The sequence below is a fragment of the Piliocolobus tephrosceles genome, chromosome 8 (genome assembly GCF_002776525.5).
Source record: "Piliocolobus tephrosceles isolate RC106 chromosome 8, ASM277652v3, whole genome shotgun sequence".
NCBI lineage: Eukaryota > Metazoa > Chordata > Mammalia > Primates > Cercopithecidae > Piliocolobus > Piliocolobus tephrosceles.
The window spans coordinates 22,926,135-22,949,573 of record NC_045441.1 but is presented as its reverse complement, the minus strand read 5'-3'; the positions used below and the strand labels follow the sequence as shown (position 1 = coordinate 22,949,573).

Here is a 23,439-nt window from a genome sequence, read left to right as displayed (position 1 = left end):
TGGCAGAACACAAAAAAACAACCACCAAATAAAAATAGTAGCCCAAAAGAGAGTAGCACTGCCTGTTTTTTATTAGACTGCACGTCGTATAAGCAAAGGGTCTGCTGGCAACAGCACATTCGTGTAACAGGAATGGAGGGAACATACAGAGCCAGGGATCGAGCCCCATGGGCCCTGCCACAGATGCAGCTCTGCACCGTGCTCAGTTCCCAAAAGCAAACCAAAAACCCAACAGGTAGGTTGCATCTCACTCTGCCAGGTGTGTGAACCCAGAGGGATCGTGGCGGTGTCCTGCCTTTATTTGGCCCAAATGCCTCAGTCAACCCTTCTCTCTTCCTAACAGAAGGGACTCCAACAGCTGGGATGTGGGATGGGGTTGGTGCTGCAGAGAACACTTCCAAAAGACTCCTGGGAAGAATTTGCAGGCCAGGGGTGAGGGAGAAGGAAGCCCTGCAAAGCAGAGCGGCTTTACGCGCAGGAGGCCCGGCTGCCTCCTCAACACCTCTGGTTATTTTACACTGCTGGGCGCCCTTCAGCACATGACGAATAATAAATCTGCTTCTTCCTCTGCCCCAAAGGAAAACAAAAAAGAAAGGGGTGATGAAATTCTATGAATATTTTTATACCTTTCTGGTGAGTTCTTTTGAGGTAGGTAGAAGATGACGAACCACATTTTCGGGGTCCAACTCCAACTACCTGTAGGATCCGGGGCTCAGAAGGCATTAGCGGGGCTTTCCAGTCCCAAAGGGACAGTGCAGAATCTTCTGGCCAGGTTGGTGGGGGTTTTGGAGAGAGTGGGGAGTGGGAATAAAGAGTTTAAAAGTGGTAATAAAATTAGGTAACTCCATAGGAAAGCCCGAGACCTGACATTAAAGAAAGTGATAGCTGGAGATATTATTTTGAACAGCCCCTTTCTTGACTTACTGCAATATAGGAAGTTGGGCTGTCTGGTATCAAAAGACAGATGACTCACTGGGCCTTTTAAATATGCACAGAAGGCCGGGCGTGGTGGCTCACGCCTGTAATCCCAGCACTTTGGGAGGCCGAGGCAGGCAGATCACGAGGTCAGGAGTTCGACACCATCCTGGCTAACACGGTAAAACTCCGTCTCTACCAAAAATACAAAAAAATTAGCCAGATGTGGTGGCGGGTGCCTGTAGTCCCAGCTACTCGGGAGGCTGAGGCAGGAGAATGGCATGAACCTGGGAGGCGGAGCTTGCAGTGAGCCGAGATCGCGCCACTGCACTCCAGCCTGGAGGACAGAGTGAGACTCTGTCTCAAAAAAACAAACAAACAAAAAATTAAGTATGTACAGAAATGACTCCGTCAAGGGTAGAAGAAGAGTGGGCACGTACAAAACACAGAAACCAAATGTCTTAGATTCCCTTGGCAATTGGTGGTGGCAAAGCCACTTCTTTGTGAGGCCAGCCCTGGAAGGTTCTCACTCTTGTCACAAGTCAGCACATGTCTCCTTCCTGGATCACATACCTACAGTGAACCCACCAGGTCCTCAGGTGTCCCTCATTCCTGTGGGTCAACAACAAGCCACAGAGCCAATGAAACAGATTTTTCATGGATTGGCCTGTGAAAGCCCGCGCGCTGTTGGGAGTTACAAAAATACCTGATGTTGACAAGTAAATGGAGCTGACATCCATGGGAATAGGCAGGGTGGAGGAGCCGCTCACAGCCCATCTGTCATTTTGACAAAGTAACTTTCTGGTCACCAGTGAGACACTCTTAAAGACATCTGCACAATTGACCCCGACCACCGGCAATCACAGAGCCTTTCAAAGGTACCCCAGGGACGAAAAGCCAATCAGCTTTAGAGCTGGATCCTGTAGTCCTCCCTCCGGGTAACAGTAAGAGCAGGGTGACACCTCAGTTGCTGGAAAGATTTCTGCTCCCAGGCTGTATTTACATTGGTGCCAACTACAGAGGTTGCCCAGTTAGCCCAAGTAATGTCAGGTAGGGAAGCAAGGGAATAGGAGCTCTCTAGCTGGCTAGAAGTTCGCAGAACTGAATATGTCAGCCTCAGACAGCATCCCCCATATGAAGGCAATTCTGTGAGCTAAGGTTTGTCTGACTCATTCACGAAGGCCATTAGCACTGTGTTCTCTTCACCAAAGCTTTCCCAAGGGTCACATGCAGATGTCAGAAGAAAACTGGAGAAGCCACAGATTTATTTCCTTGGTTTAGAATGTAATTTTAATCTACTAGTGTCCATTTGCAAACTCATTAAACCATCAAAGAAAGCCAGATTTGCAAATAATCCCTTTCTGAGATTAAGGTGTTATAAAGAAACGAGAGTGGTCAATTACACACAAAACATTATCAACATAAACGTTGCTGAAGGGATTCACAGCATGTGCCCATTTTTAAAAGGAAAATATCAACCATAATTAGAATCCTTAATCATTAATTTTAACAAGCGTTCCATCACAAAACAGCTTCCAGAAGCTTTCACATATCTAAAATAAGGCAAAAGTATCTGCAGAAAAACAAACGGCTATTAGAAACATGTGACATTGGGGCTATAAACTTGGATTTTTCTGCAGGTTAATCACTGCAGATTTCAGATCTATCTGACCAAAAATCCACAAATCTGTTTAACTAATATTTTTCAGCCCCTGTGGCAGGCCAGGCACTATGCCAGGTTTTCATGGGAATAGAAAATATGAATCAGACACATCTTCTGCCCTAGAAGAGCTTACAATCCAAGAGGGAGAGAGACTAAAGCATAAACACAGCACGGAGGCACCTCCCATGTTGCAACACGAGGGGCAAGAAGTGCCGGTTACCAACTCAGAGAAGCTCAGAAGTGAGGTGGGAACGGTCAGTTTTGACCAAATTCCACTGCCACAAACTCCTAAAAATCATCCAAAGTCTTTTGGTTCTTTAGACACTACGTGGCCCACTGAAATGAGCCTTTAAAAAGTTCTGTTATACAATTATCTCACTGAGACAGAATTTGACCTACATCTGTCAGCATTTTGGAACTGACAATTCACAAATGAATCTTCTTCTATGATGACATTCCAGTGCACTCCAAGTGAAGTGTAGCAACCTCACTTGGTATTTTTGAGTAGAACAGTTTGTTTCACATATATCACAGGAAAATAAGGGGTGCTTATCTTGTGCCATGATTTTCTTGCTCTATGAAACTGTAATATTTAACACACTTTGCTAGTCTTTCATCTATGTTTTAGGTAAAATATAAAACATAACATACTGGAGTTTAACTTACATTCTAAAACCAATAATTATCACGCTGCCAAGTCCACCAGGCGTGGTAATATCTATTTTTCAAAAACAGTTTTCTATAGGAAAGAATTTTATTCTAGAATGATATTGCTCATTGCACAGTTTGTTATGATAGCATTAGTGCTCATTGGAGACAACTTTTCATCTTTCAGTGGATTTGTTTAGTTTTCGCACCATCAAACATGATACCCACAATAATGTAAGCTACGAAAAGGGCAAGTCATCATGACAGAAGCAGCAAAGTTTGGAGTAGAAAGAAAAGTTCATCATTTATTTTGGGGAAGAGAAATAGTTAGATCTTCCAATTGCCAAATCAAAAAATTAAACTCAGTGGCACAGATGAATTCACCCAACGAATATGCTCTGAATGAGCCCAGCATTGTCCCAGGTACGGAGGGTACAAATGAACATGGGAGGGCTGTGTCCTCACAGAGCTGACGTTCCAGCAGTAGGATCTCATGGGCACTGGGGAGGGCTCTGAGGAAATGAAGCGGGACAAGGGAACAGAATGACAAGGTGTGAGGCTGTTGGGGACAGTGATCAGAAAAGGACCCTTTAGGCCGGGTGCAGTGGCTCACCCCTGTAATCCCAACACTTTAGGAGACAGAGGCAGGTGGATCACCTGAGGTTAGGAGTTCAAGACCAGCCTGGGCAACATGGTGAAATCCCATCTCTACTGAAAATACAAAAATTAGCTGGTGGCGCGTGTCTGTAATCCCAGCTACTCGGGAGGCTGAGGCAGGAGAATCGCTTGAGCCCAGGAGGCAAAGGTTGCAGGGAGTCAAGATTGTGCCATTGCACTCCAGCCTGGGTGACAGAGCAAGACTCTGTCTCAAAAAAAAAAAAAAAAGGAAAAGACCCTCTAATAAGAAGAGGGTCTTATTAGACCTATACCTCGGTGAAGGAAGGAGAACACGTGAATATATTGGATATGTGTGCTCCAGCTACAGGAAAGAACAAAACCCCAGTGGAGAAGAGGTTGGGTATCCTGTAGGAGTGAGGAGGAGCCCAGTGCACAGCTGGAGCACAGTGAGAGGGGAGGGTGCTTTGTGAGCTGAGGCCAAGAGAGCGTCTGGAGCCACACCGTGTAGGTCTGTGTAGGCTGTGGTTATTCTTCAAACTGGATTCCGGGTGAGATGAGAAGCCACGGGAAGATTTTGCTGAAGTAAGTCAAATAATTTGTATACTTTCAAATGGTCACTGCTTGATAACATATTGTCAGAGCAGTAACAGGTAGTTAGAAATAATCCAACATATTTTCTTTTTTCTTTTTTTTTTTTTTTTTTTGGAGACGGAGTCTCGCTCTGTCGCGGCCCAGGCTGGAGCACAGTGGCTGGATCTCAGCTCACTGCAAGCTCCGCCTCCCGGGTTTACGCCATTCTCCTGCCTCAGCCTCCCGAGTAGCTGGGACTATAGGCGCCCGCCACCTCGCCCAGCTAGTTTTTTGTATTTTTTTTAGTAGAGACGGGGTTTCACCGTGTTAGCCAGGATGGTCTCGATCTCTTGACCTCGTGATCCGCCCGTCTCGGCCTCCCAAAGTGCTGGGATTACAGGCTTGAGCCACCACGCCCGGCCTAATCCAACATATTTTCAAGACTACTGACAAGAGCTGCTAATGAATTGAACCTGGGATGCAAGAGAAAGAGGAATCCAGGACCCCATGGTTGATGGATGGCCTAAAAAAATGGATCCATGCAGCTGATGTCACTGGCCGGAGCAAACTAAGTTTAAGGAGTGGTGACAAAGGAGATCTCATTCAGGCCATTTTCAGTTTGAGATGCCTATTCAACATCCACATGGAGACACCAGGTAGACATGTGGACAGATGCAGCTGGACTGGAGGTGGGGTGCGGGAACATCAATGTGGAAACCATCAGCATACCGGCAGTTTTAGGCCATGGATCTGTATAAAATTGCTTAGGGTATGAATATAAATAGAGAAAACGTCTTGGCTGAATCCTGGGACCCTCCAATATTTAAAGTTTGAAAAGATAAGGAAGATCCACCAAAAAGAAAAGTAAGCCAATAAAACAGAATTCTTATAAGTCTATCACACAAACGCTCAGAGAGTGCCATATGTATGAGTCCTTACCCATAAAGACACATAAATATGTGCATGGACAACTGGCTGTGATCATTACATTAATTCAGTGATCACCAGAGGTCGCCTTCTATCAGTACCTGCCACTGTGCCAGGTGTTTTAGCAACCAAGATACCCCAGGATGGGAGGGTTGCTACCCACTATTTGAGGCTCACAAGAGAGGCTGCCTAGACCACTGCTGCCCACTCCTTACTCCCACTACTACTAATTATCATACCTGCCAACCTGCATCTCAGAGGAAAACTGATTTGATTTAAGTTTAGGAAAATTCTGGTTGGCTAGAAGAGCTAAGAATCCCAGGGAAAGGGTCTAGGACCAATGTTCCCACCCAAGAGAGCACAAACCCACTAGAGCTTAGTGACCAAAGGCTGGGTGAGTATTACAGATGGGTGTGTGTGGCAGGTAGGGGAAGGGGGGCGGGGACATTAAACACTTGGAAGTAATAGAAAGAAAGGGAAAGGGAAAATATCTCAATTTAAGTTTTTCTTCTCTGTTATATGGAGTCCTGAAGCCAAAGCCTGGGAGTGAACAGAGTCCACAGTCAGAGGCCTCTTTTAATGTCTCATGCCAAAAAATGTGGCTCAATGCTAGGACCGTGATACTCATCTACAGCAGGGTAACTAGGATCCAAGGATCTAGGGAAGAGTCTACACATACAGGCAGGCACTGGCCAAGAAGTAGAGAAGCCAAGACCCCACAACCATCTTGGGACTCACTCTGGAAGCAAGTATGAGACAGAGGTCAGTGGAGAAACAAGCTAGCAATGTGTTGCAATTTTGGGATTAGTATTCCTCTCTGTACTTTCAACATAATATTTCCTTCCCACATATTAGAAGGCTGTTAAAGTTTCCCCTGGGCATCATCTTCACCAGGCTAAATTATATCAGCACATCATCATTAGTAAAAAAAATATTTACTAACCCCCACCTGAACACTTGACACTGCTCCAAGCTGGCCCGTTAGCTCACCCCAGCAATCCTTCTCTTGAGCCTTTGATCAAGATCACAGGTGGGTCTCCACCAGCTGTCCACCAGATCATCCAGTTTTGCCTAGACAGCAGTTCCACGTGGCACACTGAGAGGTGTCCAAGGGAGAGAATACAGTCGTGGGTTCTTAGTTTCTGTTTCTGGTTGGGCCAGTAAAGCCCCTTCCTCATCCCTCTTTTCTGCTTATCACTAGAGACCGAAACTAAAAACCACGACTTCAGGATTCTAAAAGCCTAACACAAAACAAAACAGAACAACAATAAAATAAGGTGAGTTGGACAAGCTCGTGCCTACAAATGTCTGAGCCATGCTGCATGGAGGAGGGACAGCCAGCCCACTGTAATGCCTTTTGTACATTTCAGTATCGGGCTGAACTCGAGAATTAAAAGCTGAGACTGAGAAAAACTAGACACGAAACTTGGGGAATGGTGACATCATGGAATTTCTGCGCTAATGACAAAGAAAGAAAATAACATGGTAAAAAATAATAAGGATGGCCGGGCGCGGTGGCTCACGCCTGTAATCCCAGCACTTTGGGAGGCCGAGACGGGCGGATCACTAGGTCAGGAGATCGAGACCATCCTGGCTAACACGGTGAAACCCCATCTCTACTAAAAAAATACAAAAAGCTAGCTGGGCGAGGTGGCGGGCGCCTGTAGTCCCAGCTACTCAGGAGGCTGAGGCAGGAGAATGGCGTAAACCCGGGAGGCGGAGCTTGCAGTGAGCTGAGATCCGGCCACTGCACTCCAGCCTAGGCGACAGAGCGAGACTGCGTCTCAAAAAAAAAAAAAAAGAAAAGAAAACTAAGATTTCCCAGAACGGCTTTATTCTGCGCAAGGAAGAAACGTGCTGGCTCTTAAGTTGCCAGCCGAAGGAAACAGCTTCTTGCAGAGGTTTTGAGGAGTCGAAGGGTTTGGGGTGAAGTGGGGAGCTGGATCCCGCTTCACCTGGCCCTCAACTCTGCGTTGTTTGCGGCTGGTTCCTCCAGATGCGGCTGGATCCCACTAGGTCAGTCATAAAACCCTGGGTTTTGTGTTAGATTGCTCCATCTAGTTGGCTCATGCTGAAGAAGCAACAAACATAACGTCATGTCAGCTTCGTCCTGCAGCTGCTACCCATCCCAGAAAGACCACAGGAAACAGAGTGCATCCCTGTGGGAATCTATCCCATGAAGAGACTGGCAGCAGCCCAGCCGGTCAGCCTCTCCCACCCAAAGGCGCCAGGCAGGACCTTACCTAACTGGACTTCAAGGACTGTTAAAACATAATCCCCAGGGAAGCTATTTGCTGGGTCTCTCTCACTGACCCCGGGGGGTATTCTCTCAACGCTTGTGGTTAGGTGACATTCTCTGAAAGAGAGCTCTGTGGAGTGTGCCCCGGATGGGACAGGAATCTGGTACTTGAATTGCAGTTCCAACTCTCGCTGATTGTGGTGGGACTTTCGCCTTGCTTTTCCTTTTCTGAGCCTTAATGAGCTCAACTATGAAACTGGTTTCTTAAGAATGCCGGCCCTACCACACAGGGTGTCTTTGAGGAAGATGAACTTTGGACTGTCCCCAGCTTATGAATAGTGTCTGTTCGCAAAATATCTATTAAGACTTAAAGTCTGCAAGGTGCTGTTCTAGATGTTTTGATCATGAGAAGAATTAGATGCTATTCCTACCCTGAAGAAGCTTCAAGTCCAGTAGAAGAGAAAGTCATGTAACTAATTAATAAAAATTTAGAGGAGAGAGGAGTAAGGGTTATAATAAAAAGTGACCAATATAAAGTCTTCAAGGAACAAGTGAGTTCATTCTGATTGGGTGACTAAAGGAGGTTTGATAAAGATGACATGAATAAGAAAAGAACACTTCAATAAAGACAGCTAATGTGCAAGAAAATTGTGTAAAAGTTCCATGAAAGCAACATTATGTAAACGATAGTTGATCTATTATCAAGTTTTATACCAATAACAGAATTTCAACTGTACCTAACCAAGATTTAAATATAAACATATATGTTTATGTTTATATTCATATACCCTTCTCTTTCCATTACATGTCAGGTGGAAAGAGTGCTTCAAAAATTAGCCCCTGCATAAAAGTCACGGGAAGGGTTTATTAAAAATGGAGCTTTCTGGCCAGGTGCAGTGGCTCACGCCTGTAATCCCAGCACTTTGGGAGGCTGAGGCGGACAGATCACAAGGTCTGGAGTTCGAGACCAGCCTGAGCAATATGGTGAAACCCCGTCTCTACTAAAAATACAAAAATTAGCCGGGCATGGTGGCACGCATCTGTAATCCCAGCTTCTCAGGAGGCTGAGGCAGGAGTATCACTTGAACCCAGGAGATGGAGGTTGCAGTGAGCTGAGACCACACCACTGCACTCTAGCCTGGGTCATAGAGCAAGACTCCATCTCAAACAAACAAAAAAATGGAGCTTCCCTGGTCTGCACAGGAGCCAGCCAGACCTACTCCATCAGGATCTCTGGACCAAGACACAGGAAATCTGCATTTTTTAGCAAATTCCCTGGTGGTTCTTACACACATTAAAATCTGAGAGCCACCACTGCTGGGCCCCTGGTAGGAGAACAGAAGAAACTGAAGGCAAAATTCTAACCACTGACCTGTTAACAACCTACAACTGTGTAAGAGAAGACAAGTAGCCAAATTGAAGTGTGTGAGGGAGGAAGGGGCAGAGGCCCAGGGAAGGGAACACATCGGGCAACAGAATTGCATGCCCCTTGTCACTAGTGTTCAGGCTCCATTCTATGGGCCCCCAGCACATATATACAAGTATCAGTTTCATCACACATTAATTCACACACACACATATATATATATATGCGTGTGTGTGTTTGTGTGTGTGTGTACACAGATACATAACCCTATAAAATCTAGCACAGTCAAGGACTAACAGGTTGCTCTGACTAATCGAATATTTCAAACAAGAGTTAATATCTCTGGCTTGCATAAGTTAATCAATTTTCAAAGAACTTTAAAGCAATAAAAGACATCTAACTTCAAAACTATCTCAACCATAATTTAATCCCCTTCTGTTCATGTAAGAAGCGTTGCTCCTGTCTTGCAGTGCCTCGGGATATTATTAACATAACTGCTCAATAAATGTGTGCTGAGTTTAATGACCATCAATCAATCATTTGCGTACTCCAGTCCTGCAATGCCATTCCCACATTTCCTGCGGAGCCCCTACCATGTGCTCCCCACCTAAGCTGGGCGCTGCTTCTCCCCTCCCTCCCCCACTGTCCCACCACCCTCAGAGGGGTCTTGAGGATATACAGAAGACCCCATTAATTCAGAGTTGGAGGTTCACAGATTGAGAGGCGTTTTACTATGCTGCTACATTTTGGCTTTAGTTTATGAACCCAGTGCAAATTCACTGAATTTAAATATCCCCTCATTCAGGTACATTGCAATAACCTGGAGGATAATGTATCCCTTGCAATAACCTGGAGGATAAATATCTCTCTTGCAAAAGTCTGAATGTCCTCAAAGCATACATTAGGTTGAACCACATAAAACTGCTGCTCCTACAGGTCAACATCAGACAACTATCAAAAATTTCATAACTCCAAAATCTGGGGACTCCAGATTTCTATAACATGACCCTTTAGCATGCAAAGTAATTTAAGAAAAATTTTTTTTGCCCTTGGTCAGTATATGGTTTACATGAAACAGAAAAAAAAATCACAGTTTTTAACAATTCCCCTACACACACATGCACCCATGGATGAAAAGGAAGCAACACCATCTGGTACATGCATTTCCAGCACATCCCAGCAGGGAGAGAAAAGGGCTGGTTCCTCCAACAGAAGCCACCCCAGACTAATGAGATGCACAAAAAGGGTAGATTCCTGCCCTCTTCCCTGACAGCCAGATCTTCCACAACTTCTGATTTGAGTCACCTCTAAGAGACAAGGAATTTCATCCTAGTACTCATCTATGTGCTAATGGAGCTGCAGCTAGCTGACCTCTGGTAGGTCCCACTGAGCATCAGAATCATTGTTTCACATGTGCTTGAAAACAGGAAATTACCACAACTCAAGCCTAATGGGCCCCATTCCCCTCAAGGGGCATAAACACAAACCCATGGCAAGACCTTAACTGTTTTGGCATAGTGGCTCCCAAGTGGGAGAATATCTGCTTCACCTTCCATGTTCTCTCATTCAGGAAAATAGTGTTCTCCCGAGACCAAAAAAAACACGGCTATGTGAATGTCTTGATGCTACTGCTTTTACACCATAAATCCACAAAGCTGGAGAGACACAGCAGGCTGTGGGTGTCTCTGGAATTCATGAATTTCTGGGCAGTAAAGCAACAGAATGAGGCAGGCTTTACTGGAGGCAGAAGCTGCAAACCCCACAGGCCACTGATGCAGAGCAGCCTCTGCCCTCTGAGAAAAGTGGGTGCAATTTTAGTATCTTGGCACAAATGGCTCTGTTCAATTAGAAAATAATGGAAAATGAATCCCCCCGTATCTTTTAATAAGACCTGGAGCAATCAACATGGTGAAGAATGAAAATGTCATTCATTAATGTTATTGCTGCAGTCCATAGACATGCCTCAAAGAGGAACCTCAGAAAATAGGTTTTTAAAAGGAGAAAGGGGGAATAAATTAAGATAAGATGCTAGCCAGGTGTGGTGGCTCACTCATGTAATCCCAGCACTTTGGGAGGCCAAGGCAAGAGGATCGCTTGAGGCTGGGAGTTTGAGACCAGCCCTGGTGATAGTGAGACCCTGTCTCTATAAAAATAAATAAATAAATAAATAAATAAATAAATAAATAAATAAATAAATAAAATAAAATAAAAGATGCTAAAAATGTCTCTTACAGAGGCCCAAAGAAATGGAAGAGCAGCTTCGGGTTTTCATACCTCCTTTCCATGGGCCAAGCTGTCCCTACTAGAAATAACCTTCCTGAGGTCACCCACAGTCAAAGAGGCCAGCAGTGCCACCAGAGTGGCCAGCTGATCACACAGCATCTACAACTAAAGTGCTTGGCCTATGCTGACAGCATTAGCAACCATGAAAAACTGTCTGGTCAAATACTATATATGTGACCAAGAATACAAGAGTTGTTTTGGAAAGACGTGTTTTTATAAGTTAAAACGAGATGATCATTATCTTCATTATTTGTATTCCGTCCTTCTCTTTGAAGTGACTCTGGGTACCATCACTTATCTGCAGATCCTCGCTCAGAGTCCTGTTATGTCTATTCCCTTGAAGCAGGGCATTTGGGGGACATGCTGTGGTCAGTGAAGATGCCACCCATCCCGCCCTCTCATTTTCTCTTGCTGAGTTACCTGCGCGAAACCTTAAAATTGCCCGTCAGTTTACAGATCTTTGAACTGTTCATTTGGCAGACGTAGGTTAGTACCACCCATTACCTAACATTAAAAAAAAAAAGAAAGAAAGAAAGCTCATTACACTACACGACATGTACATACAATAAGGCCTTTGTCCTTAAAAGAAAAACATAATTTTCAACAGAGTCAGCTCCCAGAAACCAAGGGAGCTAACATCCAAAACCTAATATAAACATGAAGGCTTGTGTCAAGATTTCAGAGTTAGCCTCACTGAAAGGGGCTGGAAATGACTGGAGAATGCCAGCTCCAGGGATCAGGAGACATTTTTCATTGTGACTTTTTGAAAGTGGAAGCCAGATCGTCCCAGAACCTCCCTTGTCTATACCTCCTGCCTTGTCAGGGGGCATTTCTGCTTTTAACAACGATCTATTTCTATAAAAGGGAATGTTCCTTTTATCACAAATAAAAGCAGATGTAAATATCAATATGATCTTATATTTTCAAATGCGATTACATTCCCTTCAAAAAACAGACAGTGTTTATGTAATGATTATTTAGGATGTCTTTTATAGAGGAGGTTGACCTTCTGTGATAAACTTTCTAGGAGAATCATGTTTTGGAACTTGGAGTTCCATTCTGGGGGCAGCTATCCCAAGTGTTAACAACCCCAACTATAAACAGGAAACTCCAGTCGAACTCCCACTCAAGTCCCAAGGTTGTGGACCTCTTGCTGAAGCTATGGAGCTGACGGAGACAACCGTGACGAGGTTCTTACACTTTAAGACACCATCCCTTAAGAAGTGAATTTGCCCAACTCACTACACTACAAGGCAGAACATGCTATTACCGAGAAGCAGCAGCAGGCTCTTAGAGGAGTTGGCAGGACTTCTAGTCCCAAGCACAGAAGGCTGTATGAATGTGCAGGGCCCACATGTCCAAATCCAGTCACACCAGTTCATCTGGGCTTGCGCTTTCTAGAAGGAGGCCTGATCCCACAGGTATGCACTAGTGCCTGTGGTTGGCTGGAAAGCAGGAAGCTGGCCACATCACACTCTTTAAAACGGAGAGGACTAAGAAGCTTCAGGCTCAGCAGGCCCGCTGGTCACTAGTTTAACAATTTTGCCTCCTACCTGTCACTTCCTGATTTAATGGCAAGGACTGCAGAGGACAACTGGGACTCACTGAGAAGACAACACTGTGATTCGTTGTTTGTAAATTGGCAGGAGTTAAGCAGGTGAAGCTTTGAAAAGAAAAAATAGAGGAGCAACCCATCTTCCTAAGCCCCAAACACTGACAGGGTTTTCCATCTTTAACAGAGAAGCAGCAGTAGCCTCTTCTGACCTTCCATTGTGTACCCTGAGAAAAATTCAGAATAAACACATTTCATAGGTGTTGACAATAAATTGCCATAAATACAGTCCATTTAATTTAAAGTATAGCAAAGGCAGTCATTCCATGATACTTCAATGGTGGAAGCAGCTATCATTTCTAAAGTGTTGACCACGGCCCAGACCATGTTTTGAGAATTTTTCGTGTTGTAACTTACAATTCTGACAAGAGCCTCATGATGAAGATAGAGAGGCTGAGATATAGAAATGTTAGGCAATTTACGTAAAGCCATACAACTATTAAAGGGCAGAAATGAGAACCACTAAGCTATCATTCCCAAAGAGTATATTCACTGAATTAGGTGCTGAAAAGTGGTTTATGGCATACACTTCACTTTCTTCTATTCAAGTTCTGGCCCTTAATAACAGTTTCATTTACACTGTTTACAAACAGCTTTCACACGCATCTTGGCCTTTAACCCATTCCCGTCACCCCAGTTAATGCCCACAGCCAACCACTTAAGTCTGCTGAAGGGCACATACCACTGGGACTTGTCCCAGACTTCACAATGAAGGCTCAGAGAGGGTAAGGTGTCTGCTCAGTGGTGCACAGCTACCAGGAAACCCAGGTGAGACTCAAACCCATACATTGAGACACAACGGCCCCCCACACCACAGCTGTACTTCACGACAAAATGGGCTTTAAACATTTCATGAGAAAAGAAAATATCTTACCTGAAGACCTAGAATTTAAGACATTAAATTATATCATAATATTTTTAAAGCATCATTAACAGTTTAATAGAGCAAACTTAAAGGTTTATAATAGTAAGTTTTTATATTAGTCAGACTCTTTTATATTGTTGCTTTTATTCCTAATAAAAAAATCCCTCAATGTGGCCTGGTCCATTTTACATTTAACTATAGAAACATTCCAATGATGTTTGCAAAAAGTGTATTACTGTTATCCGTGAAATTAGTTTTGTTTGGGTACCTTTTAAAATTTCATGTGGTATTTATTCACTTTTGTTAAGATCTTTTAAAGTCAAAGTTTGGCAAATTTGTGATTTTTGCATTAAATTTTCAAAATCCCTATAGCAATCTTAGTTTTGGATTCCTGCCAACTGGGATTGCACTGAATCTCATCTATGATCAATTCAATCCTATGTGCAAATATGCAGGGTCTGGGGGGAAGGGACCATTGTTCATTGTTTCAAATAGTCCAAGAAGATGAGAAAGTTCCTTCTTTGATATTCTCCTAGAATCTTCCAGTTCTTTGCAATGTTAAATGCCAATAGTCTTTGTCTTCTTCAAACGTCTTCTGCCTTGGCCTGTGCCTTCCTGGTTCTCCTTTTGCCTCTATAAGTTTTCCATCTCTTTCATATGTTTCTCCTTTTCTATCCTTCTGTTAGACATAACCCTTCTTATAGTTAATATTGTAGGCCCATTTTTTTAAAATCTCAATTTAGACCCCTCCTCAAGGCAAATATTAATTCCCAAAGTTTTGAAGTTTATTTCTATGCAGACAGGTAACAAATTGTTAACTTCTAGTCCTGATTTCTCTATACTGAACTCACGATCTTTTAAGAGCCTACATGGCTTTTCTATCTTGAAGGTCTATCAAGCCCAACACATTACATCTAAACTGATTACTACCCACCCACCCACAGGACCCCTTCTCTTCCTACAGTGTCTATGACATTGGCTAGATTTCTCAAAACTCCCTTCAATTTTTCCCATCTTTCACCTCTGCCATCTATTTTCTTGCCAAGTACTATAAATGTAGGCTCCAAAACACCTCTGCAAGACTAGTGGTTCTCAATGTCATGGCACATTGGTGCACTTTTTAAAGGTGAGCCACCCAATCCTGATTAATGTATAAAAATTGTGCTAAAGGCTGGGTGCGGTGGCTCACGCCTATAATCCCAGCACTTTGGGAGACCGAGGCAGGCAGATCACAGGGTCAGGAGATCGAGACCATCCTGGCTAACATGGTAAAATCCCGTCTCTACGAAAAATACAAAAAAATTAGCCGGGTGTGGTGGCGGGCGCCTGTAGTCCCAGCTACTGGGAGGTTGAGGCAGGAGAATGGCATGAACTCAGGAGGCGGAGCTTACAGTGAGCCAAGACCGCGCCACTGCACTCCAGCCTGGGCGACTGAGTGAGACTCTGTCTCAGAAAAAAGAACAACAACAAAAAATTGTGCTAAAAGTGAGCATACATACTATCATGAACATACCTACCAGACTGAATAATTTACCAAATGAATCATCCAACAGTGTAAGGCAGGGTGTCACTGTAAGAGGAGAGAGCTGGTGCCCCAAATAGAATTTTGAGAGTGAGTTCTGGGAAGAGAACTACTCTATTCAAGTAACAGCACCCTACTCTAGAGGCACCAAGTGACAAGCAAAGTGGCTGTGCTACCAATCACTCCACTGTAATTGCTGCTGAATTTTACCAACTGTGTCTTGCTGGGCATGGTTTGGAGTCTTTCTATCGAAATAATTTTTTTTTCAATACCTTTGGTATTCATGTAAATACTCTAGAACTGGAATGTAGTCAAAGATTCAAAAGAATGAGCAACATTTTTTTATCCCAACACCTTCTTTCCATTCCCACTGCCCAGGCTGCTTGCGCTCACCTGACCACACAATATCCCTGCAGTCTGTTGTTCAAACTCCAGCCCCTTCACACTGATATCCTTATTATTACATTCAAGGTGCTCCCCATGCTGGTTCTCATGGAGCTTTCTAACTCCAGCTCCATCACAGCTTTGGGCACAGTAGACTCTGCCATTTCCACAGTCCCAAGCACACTCCCTTTGTGTCTTTCCTCCAACAAGGCTTTGCCTGGATCATCTCTGCCCCTACATCATGGTCACAGATATCCTAGCCAGAATTCATTGGCAGCCTCCTTAGTACATGGGTTTGAGTCTATTACAGTGCTTTTCTGTCACTCCTATAAAGTTTCTTATTTATGCATGTATTCGTCTCCCCCATTAGGCTATGGGCAAGAATCTGTCCTGTTGGTCTTTGTCTCCTCAAAGGTCCTCAGCCAGAACAATGCTTCAAACACAGAAAGGACTAAAAATAATAAAATAAAATGGAAGAGGGGATGAAGTGTGGAAAGAAGGAAGAAAGAATAATATTATTGAATTTATAACCTGCGATCCCTAGTGCCCTGAGTAGTGTTTTATAAAATTAGAACTGGGAATCAACAGGTCTTAAAATATACACCCAGCTCATTTGCTGATCTTAACTAAGTTCAACAAGCACACTTGACCTCCCAGTGCCATGAAAGGTGATGTTTGTTACTCATATTCTTTTATAGCACAAAGGACTCAATATATCATCATTTATATAGAAGGGCCATAGAAGAGGGTGTGAAAACCTGATATCCTTTATTTACTCAACAAATTCATATTAACTAGTTCTATTTTTCCATCATTTTGCCTTGCCTGACCTTTCCCATTATCTCCTATTCTACTGCCCTCCCCCTATTTGCATTCTAATCTGGAGAAGGGCTCTCTTTCCTCAACATTATTTCCTACACTTAAAACACAATTTACTGTTGATACCCACAGTCAAGTCCAGTGCCTCAAAACAAAATAAACAGTGTTTGAAATGGGATGGGGAAGGGGAGCAGTGAGTAAGCAGGCAACAAAGACATACTCAGGTCTGGAAAGGGGTCGAGAGACTTCCACAAGGTGGGCCAGGAAAATCCCCATGATGCCTGGCCACTAGGCAGTTTTTCCAGAATTACAGCGCTCCCGAGTCCCAACCCAATCCCTCTGCCAATAAAAGTACAAGTGAAGGTGACCCCACAGGCATAGAGATGTAAATACTCTGCAAGAAAGCAGGCCCCTCTTCCACGGAAAGCTTTTTTTTTTCTTTTTTTCTTTTTTCTTTTTGTATGTGTGTGTGTGTTTAATGGAAAGTGAGGGGAAAACTTACACCAGGGCCCAAAGATCACTGGACCAATAAGAAAGCACCCTAGATCAGCCCAGTCCAAGCCTGGAGGGACAGAAAAACTCACTAAACATTTCTGACAAATCTTGTTCATGCATAACAATGGGTAGGTTTGCCATCATTATCCCTACGTCTTGTCCGTCGTCCCTTCTATGATTTTCTTTTGAAACTTTGCATCCTATTCCATGTGAGGAAATAAGAATTTTTAAAAATAATGCCATCATCAATAACAGCAATAAAAAATCACTCCAGAGGGTTTACTCTATGCCAAGCCCCAGGCCAAACTTTATGTGCTACATCTCACTTAATTCACACAGCAACTCTGTGAACTAGATGTTGACATCCATCCCACTCTCCAGATGAAGAAACTGAGGTTTGGAAAGGTGAGGTAGTTGTCTCAACTTCATCACCGGTTTGATTTGAACCCAAGACGCTCTGATATCTGGGCCAAAGTTCTTTGCCAAAATGTTATGATGCCAGCCAAAACCCATGTCTTCCTTGGAAGGGCTCTCCAAATTCTAGACGGTTTGGGTTGCAAGATCAAAACCACTATAACTGCCTCCATAGAGAGCCTACATTAGCTCTGTGCTGGTTGAAAAGACTCTCTGAAGCTCTTGAAGGTATCTGTAGAAGTTTTTAAGTAGTAAACTTTTCCAGCAGAAGGAAACTTTAGTTTAGCAAATAAGGAACTAACTTCACATCCCAGTTCTGTCTCTTAGTAACTGTGTGATCTCACGAGATTTGCTCTACTTCTTTGAGCCTGAATAAAGCATGAACAAGAATGACTCTCAGAACTAGTCTTTGTGAATTTGCCAACACAATCCTATACATTAACTGTTACCTTTCCCAAAAATTGTTCTGTTGAAAGGTAATTGGTCACATCACCTTCTAAACAGAGTAAAAATAAATAAATCTGATTGCTTCCTTACTGAGCATCCAAAGTCTAGAAATGACCTGAAACAACTTGGAAAAAGTATGGCAATCTATGTATTTGTGCATATGCTGAGTGCAGTACCTCTCTGAACACATCTGGTCTACTTTATGGCTTCTCTCTCTCTGTTTCATACATGCACACACACATGAATTGAATTCTCATGCAATGTTATCTCCCTCATCCTCAAACATGTGCTTAACACTTGTTTAGATAATAGATATCTATTCTTCAGCCAGCTAATCTGAACAATGAAGAACATGAGGATTTTATGGAGATAAGGAACCCGAGAGAATCTAACATGCTGGGAGCTCCTTGTTGAGCGATATTAGATTTTTGTGATTAAAAAGGTAGAAGACAGCAGACAAGGTCTCTCTGTCTTCACTATTTGGTTGGCTCCAAGACAGGTGGGGCCCTGATTCTTGTAACATTGAATTTCACGTTGCTTTTTATGAGCAAAGGGTCCGTTTCTACATTGCACCTCTGGATTTAAAAGAGGAAATTTCAACCTCAGAATAATGTTTTTTGCTGAACAAAATGTATGCCAAACTAAGCTCTGACTTCGGGTTTTCTGAGTCCCAGCCTCCAAAGTTTTCTCAGGTTTCTAGTACTGGGCCCAACTCACTGGCTCCCGCCATGTCCTCCTATTCTACAGTTAGGTGGAAAAGGCTGAGAAGATCAAGCACCACTTCTCATGTGTGCTTGGTGGACCTGGGGATGTCCCAAAGATCAGAGAATGGCTTCAGCTTCATTTATCTGGGTGTGGCTGGCTCCCCTCTCAGCTGTACTCCAGGGCAGGCACCAACGTGTTTTCCCAGACATTATGGGAAAAATAATTCTAGCAGGAAAGCGGGGAAAATATCATACAAAAACAGTAATAAGTGTTGGCCTCCCTTTCTCGGCCCCATAAAAGACCATTTTGTAAAGTTATGCTTTGCTTTCTGACTAAACAATAAAGCACATGCAGTTTAATCTAAACTGCTTACCCAGTTCCCTAGATTTTAGGACCATGATCCAACTTCTCACCTACCCCCTTAAATAGATGAACTGAAGCTTTTTGGGCCACACACTTTAAAACGAGATTCCATCACCAGCTAACAAACCAGTTATTCTTGGACTGGGACTGGTTCTGGCAAGATGCTCGGGTCTACGCAGAGGATGATAAATGAGAATAAAATTATTCAGCTGTGCTTACGGTGGCCACTGTGCCCACTGTCATCCTCAAAAACTCCACAGAAATGAGCTCACTCCAACCTTTGAAACATTTCACAGCTTAAAAGTTTAAATCAGGCCAAGTTGATTTTTGTGGGGTTTTTAAAGCTTTTACTCCGTAATTATATACGGGACTTTGTGCCACCTATTTCCTCCCAACTGTAACATTTTACATCTTTTTTAAGCATACGTTGACGTTAGCTTTTTCTTTCTTTTTTTTTTTTTTTTTTTTTTTAGTACATGTTATGAAATAAGATATGAGCTTATACTCAGCCTTAGGTACCTTTCTGCCAAAAGGCTGGACCAACACAAACTAAATATGACTATTTTCTTTATCCAAAGTACAGTTGAACCTATTACATACCCTCTTAATGTACATACATAAAACCAGCTCACCACTAACACTCCCTGCAGGTCAACTGAAATCATAACGAGATTTTCCTTTCATATAATGCGATTAACAAATGTCAACTAACCGAACTCTTGAAAGACTCAAAAAAAAAAAACAAAATATCCCAAGGAACGCCAAAAGGTAAAATAATTTGGACATTCTTTCTATTTTCTCCTTACTTTCCCACGTCTTTAACTCAACAAATAGGCTGTTCCTTATGGTTATAGGTATGTGCTCTAGAGGCAGACAAAACTGAGATAGTTTCAGCTCCACTATTTACTCAAATGCAACCTTCGCAAGTTACTTAGCCCGCTACATCTCAGTTTTCTCATCTGTAAAATAAAGGTAAAAGCCCTCAGTGGATTTTTGTGAAGATTAAATGAAATAATGCAGGCTTAGATGAGGCCCTACAAGTAAAAATAAAATAAAATAAAAATAGTAAACATAAATGTTTACCATTGCTAACACTATCAATTTGCTAAATAGGTCTACCTTCCAGCCTAGGTACAAAAATGCCAAGTAGCTTCCTGGCTGTCTGGAGTACTTTGAAATCCATGAACTGCAGTGGGTTCATGGAAATGTACAAGAGTGTTATACAAAAAGAGAAGTGGTCATCCACCTATTATTACTCAATTTTACCAAGTCATTACAAATGTTTAGGAAGCAGCAATGACTATGACAACTTGGACCCCATAATTCTAAACCCCTGCAAAGATCGTGATAACATATCACTGAACCTTTCAGCCAATGAAAGAGCTCTGTAATGGGTGAAGCTGATAGCCAAAGTCCTAATATTACATATTTAGAAAGGATTTCTGACAGCGCTCACCCAAGGCAGATACCTACAACTGTTACTTAAATGTTAAAGACATAAATGAAGCTACTGCCCTTCTGAATTTAATTGATACTTTTCTGGAATAAATATCATTCCCACTTGAATTCCAACTGATGCATCTTTTCAGATTTACTGTTTACCTTCAAAACTGCAGGACTCTAACATCTATCTTCTTATCACTACGTCTCCACTTTCAGAGAAAGGCACTATTTTTAGCAGGGGTAGGAGTACTGAAAAGGGGGGAATGCTGTGGCGAGAATTTCTCATAATGTTATTTGGGAACAGTTTACAAAACTCAGACTACATACGTAAACTTTATAAGTAGTAATATTGCTGAAGAGAAAAACAGTATTTTATATACGAAGCTCTCAGTACATTTAAATATTACTTGGTCAGGGTAATTTCCTCTGAAATCTTAATAGATTAAGATAAAATAGTTCGCTCACATCATACGAAAATTTTAAGGTAAGAAAAATTTAAAAAGGAAGATTAAACACACATACATATACACTGCATTTGTAAATCTACAACTGAGTCAAAATTTAAACTCAAAGCTTCTTTTCAACAAATTATTTAGTAAAGGATCATCAATGAACACGGCAACCCATAAATACATAATCATAATACACCCTCTCTCAGCTCTGTTTTATTAGACAGCAATATTTATTGTGTCAGCAAACACAGTGCATTTTTACTTGTTTCTGCTGATTTCCTTAGTCTTCCAAACCTGATAATCATTTGATACAGCCATTTACCTTCACCCATTTATCATCTCAAAATGTTGACCTCAACTCTTGTCATGAAAAAGTTTAGGTAGTATAACCTCAGATGGCTTGGCTTTTGCCTAAACCAAAAGGAATTCCTTCTCCAGTTCCACACAGCACGCTGATCTAGTAACAAGTAGTCCTCTATCATTTTGGGGCTTCGCATTTGATTGCCTTAATATATCTCCAACAGGGTTTTATAATGTGTAGTTTCTAACCAAATTTTGCCAAAAGTGATTGGCATGTAAAACACTCTTAAGCAAAAATGTTTACGTTGTAGGTCTATATTTCATCTCAGAAATTCTTATTCACATTACTTAATCTCCCCCAAGTGGTTACTTATTAGACTTATCATTGACTACTAAACTAAAATAAATGGAAACAAATTATTTTTTGAGTCTACTAACCACTGATAGTGTTAACTAAGCAGCTGACAGCCAAGTGTCATTCTCTATTAAGGAAGGAATTGTCCTTTCTGACTCATGCTTCCAAATAAGAAATAAAGACAGTATTTGAGAGTTTAGGGTATAACAGGCAAAGAAACCCAAGAAAGAAATCCAGAATTACATCTTTTCCTTATGTTCATTTTTTGTGACTGTCACCTCTTTCCCTTTGTCGCATACCTTATTCCTGACCTTCATACTTAAATCTTATCTCATCATCTTCCCGCTGAGCTTAGATGACAGAACCAACGCAGAAAGTTTTGTTGTACCAAGGATTTGGTTGTAGTAATCATTACTGGAAACAGACAATACAAACTGCAATTTTCACTGAGACATCATACAAAGCCTATCTGAAATTTACTTCTATAAGGATAATGTCAAAGATAAGAATTTCCAGCTAGATGAAATGGAAATTGCCAAAGTCCATAAAACTCAGAAATTAACTGGATTCAACTCACAAAGTATGTACAGTTATGTGCAATTTTATAATGACTAAAGACAATTTGTAAGATCTGGTTATATTATCACATTTAATGGATTCACCTTATCAGAGAGAGCAACTGAGTTCATATTACCTGATCTCCACACTTACCAAGCAGACACACATTATGCAAGGGTTGTCAGTGATAAATGGAATCTGGAGGATCTCACCTTCATTTTCACATTTTGCAACAGAACCTGAAATTCAGGGGGAAAAAAGTTTCATTTAAAGTCAGATTAGTAGCATGATTTCAACATTTAAAATTTTTACAACAATCTTTTTTGAAACCTCTACCCAAACTTCAGAATTCCTAATGTAGTTAACATTATTAAATTCACCAAAGCAAAACTCTTCCCCCCAAACTCCATTTTCAATAATTTTATTTAAACAGGTTTTAAAAAGACTATGATGTAGAGAGAAATTATCTGTTCTCAGATGGTTTAAGCGCAATTTCAAGTATTTCACTGGATTTTTAATAACACTCCTCCTTTATGAAGACATTTCAACTAAGCACACAGCCCTATATGCAAAAAAAGAAAAAAAAAAAGGAAAAAAAACTCAAATTGGGGCAGATTTTAAATTGACCAAAACTCAGAACTGTGTCAAGGAACAGGCCTTTCTATAGATCTGTCTCGCATTGTCTTAGGTTTAAATCACTTTTTGAAACGCAATCCTCTTTTCCCTTCTCTTAGAAATTGACTCGATATTTTCTTTTCTGCACCAGGTGTCAGTAAAGTATGTCCTTCAGAATAGCAGCTGAGGTCTTCACCTGCCTGAAAACATATAATTATTATATCTGGCTATTAGTGCCCTTTTTAAATGATAGTTTCTTTAAATTCAAGGTCTTGAGAGCCAGTGCTTTAAAAAGCACTCCTAGCACAGTGGATGTATTGGAACCCCAAAGATGAGAAAGGAAGATGTGCAGAAAACTGCACAAATTTTTTTTCCTGAGTTCTACAGAGAGAGAGATAAAGATTAAAATAAAAGTTGAGGAAAACATTAAAAATAAAATAATTTCTCAAATTCAAATAGAAGAATGTCTATTATTACTACATTAAAGGAAACAGCCTCGCAGCCCGCAACCTCTTCACCTACTCCCAGCCTTCCCAGCCCTCCCGGAGCTTCCCTTCATCCCCATCGACCAGCTCAGGGCAAGCGCCAAGGTGCGCGCTCTCCACCCTCCCATCCCGGGGCAAGCCAGCGCCACCTCTCCCAGGTACCAAACCGGCGTCCCGGAGGGCCGGTCCCTCCCGCCCCCTCCCCTACCTGTCAAGAAGGAGGAAGCCAGAGACATGGGGACCCCCGAGCAATTGAGCAGCAGCAAGACGCAGCAGGTAATCCCAGGCGAGCGCCGGCCGTAACGCTCAGCCAGAGCCCCGACGCCGGAGAACCAGAGCATCGTCACCTGGAGGGAATCCCGGGCGACTGCAGGTC

The 23,439-nt window shown here is 42.4% G+C and overlaps 1 protein-coding gene across 1 annotated transcript in view; it reads right to left on the bottom strand.

Moving 5' to 3' along the window:
- Window positions 1–23,433, bottom strand: part of BMPER (BMP binding endothelial regulator) — a 243,543-nt gene extending 220,110 nt beyond the window's left edge. The window contains exons 1-2 of the mRNA XM_023191705.1: window positions 23,272–23,433; window positions 22,117–22,202 (exon numbers count right to left, since the gene is read on the bottom strand). Of these exons, the coding sequence (XP_023047473.1) occupies window positions 22,117–22,202; window positions 23,272–23,404 (219 nt within the window). The 5' untranslated portion in view covers window positions 23,405–23,433. The remainder of the gene's footprint in view (window positions 1–22,116; window positions 22,203–23,271) is intronic.
- Window positions 23,434–23,439: the final 6 nt, after the last annotated feature.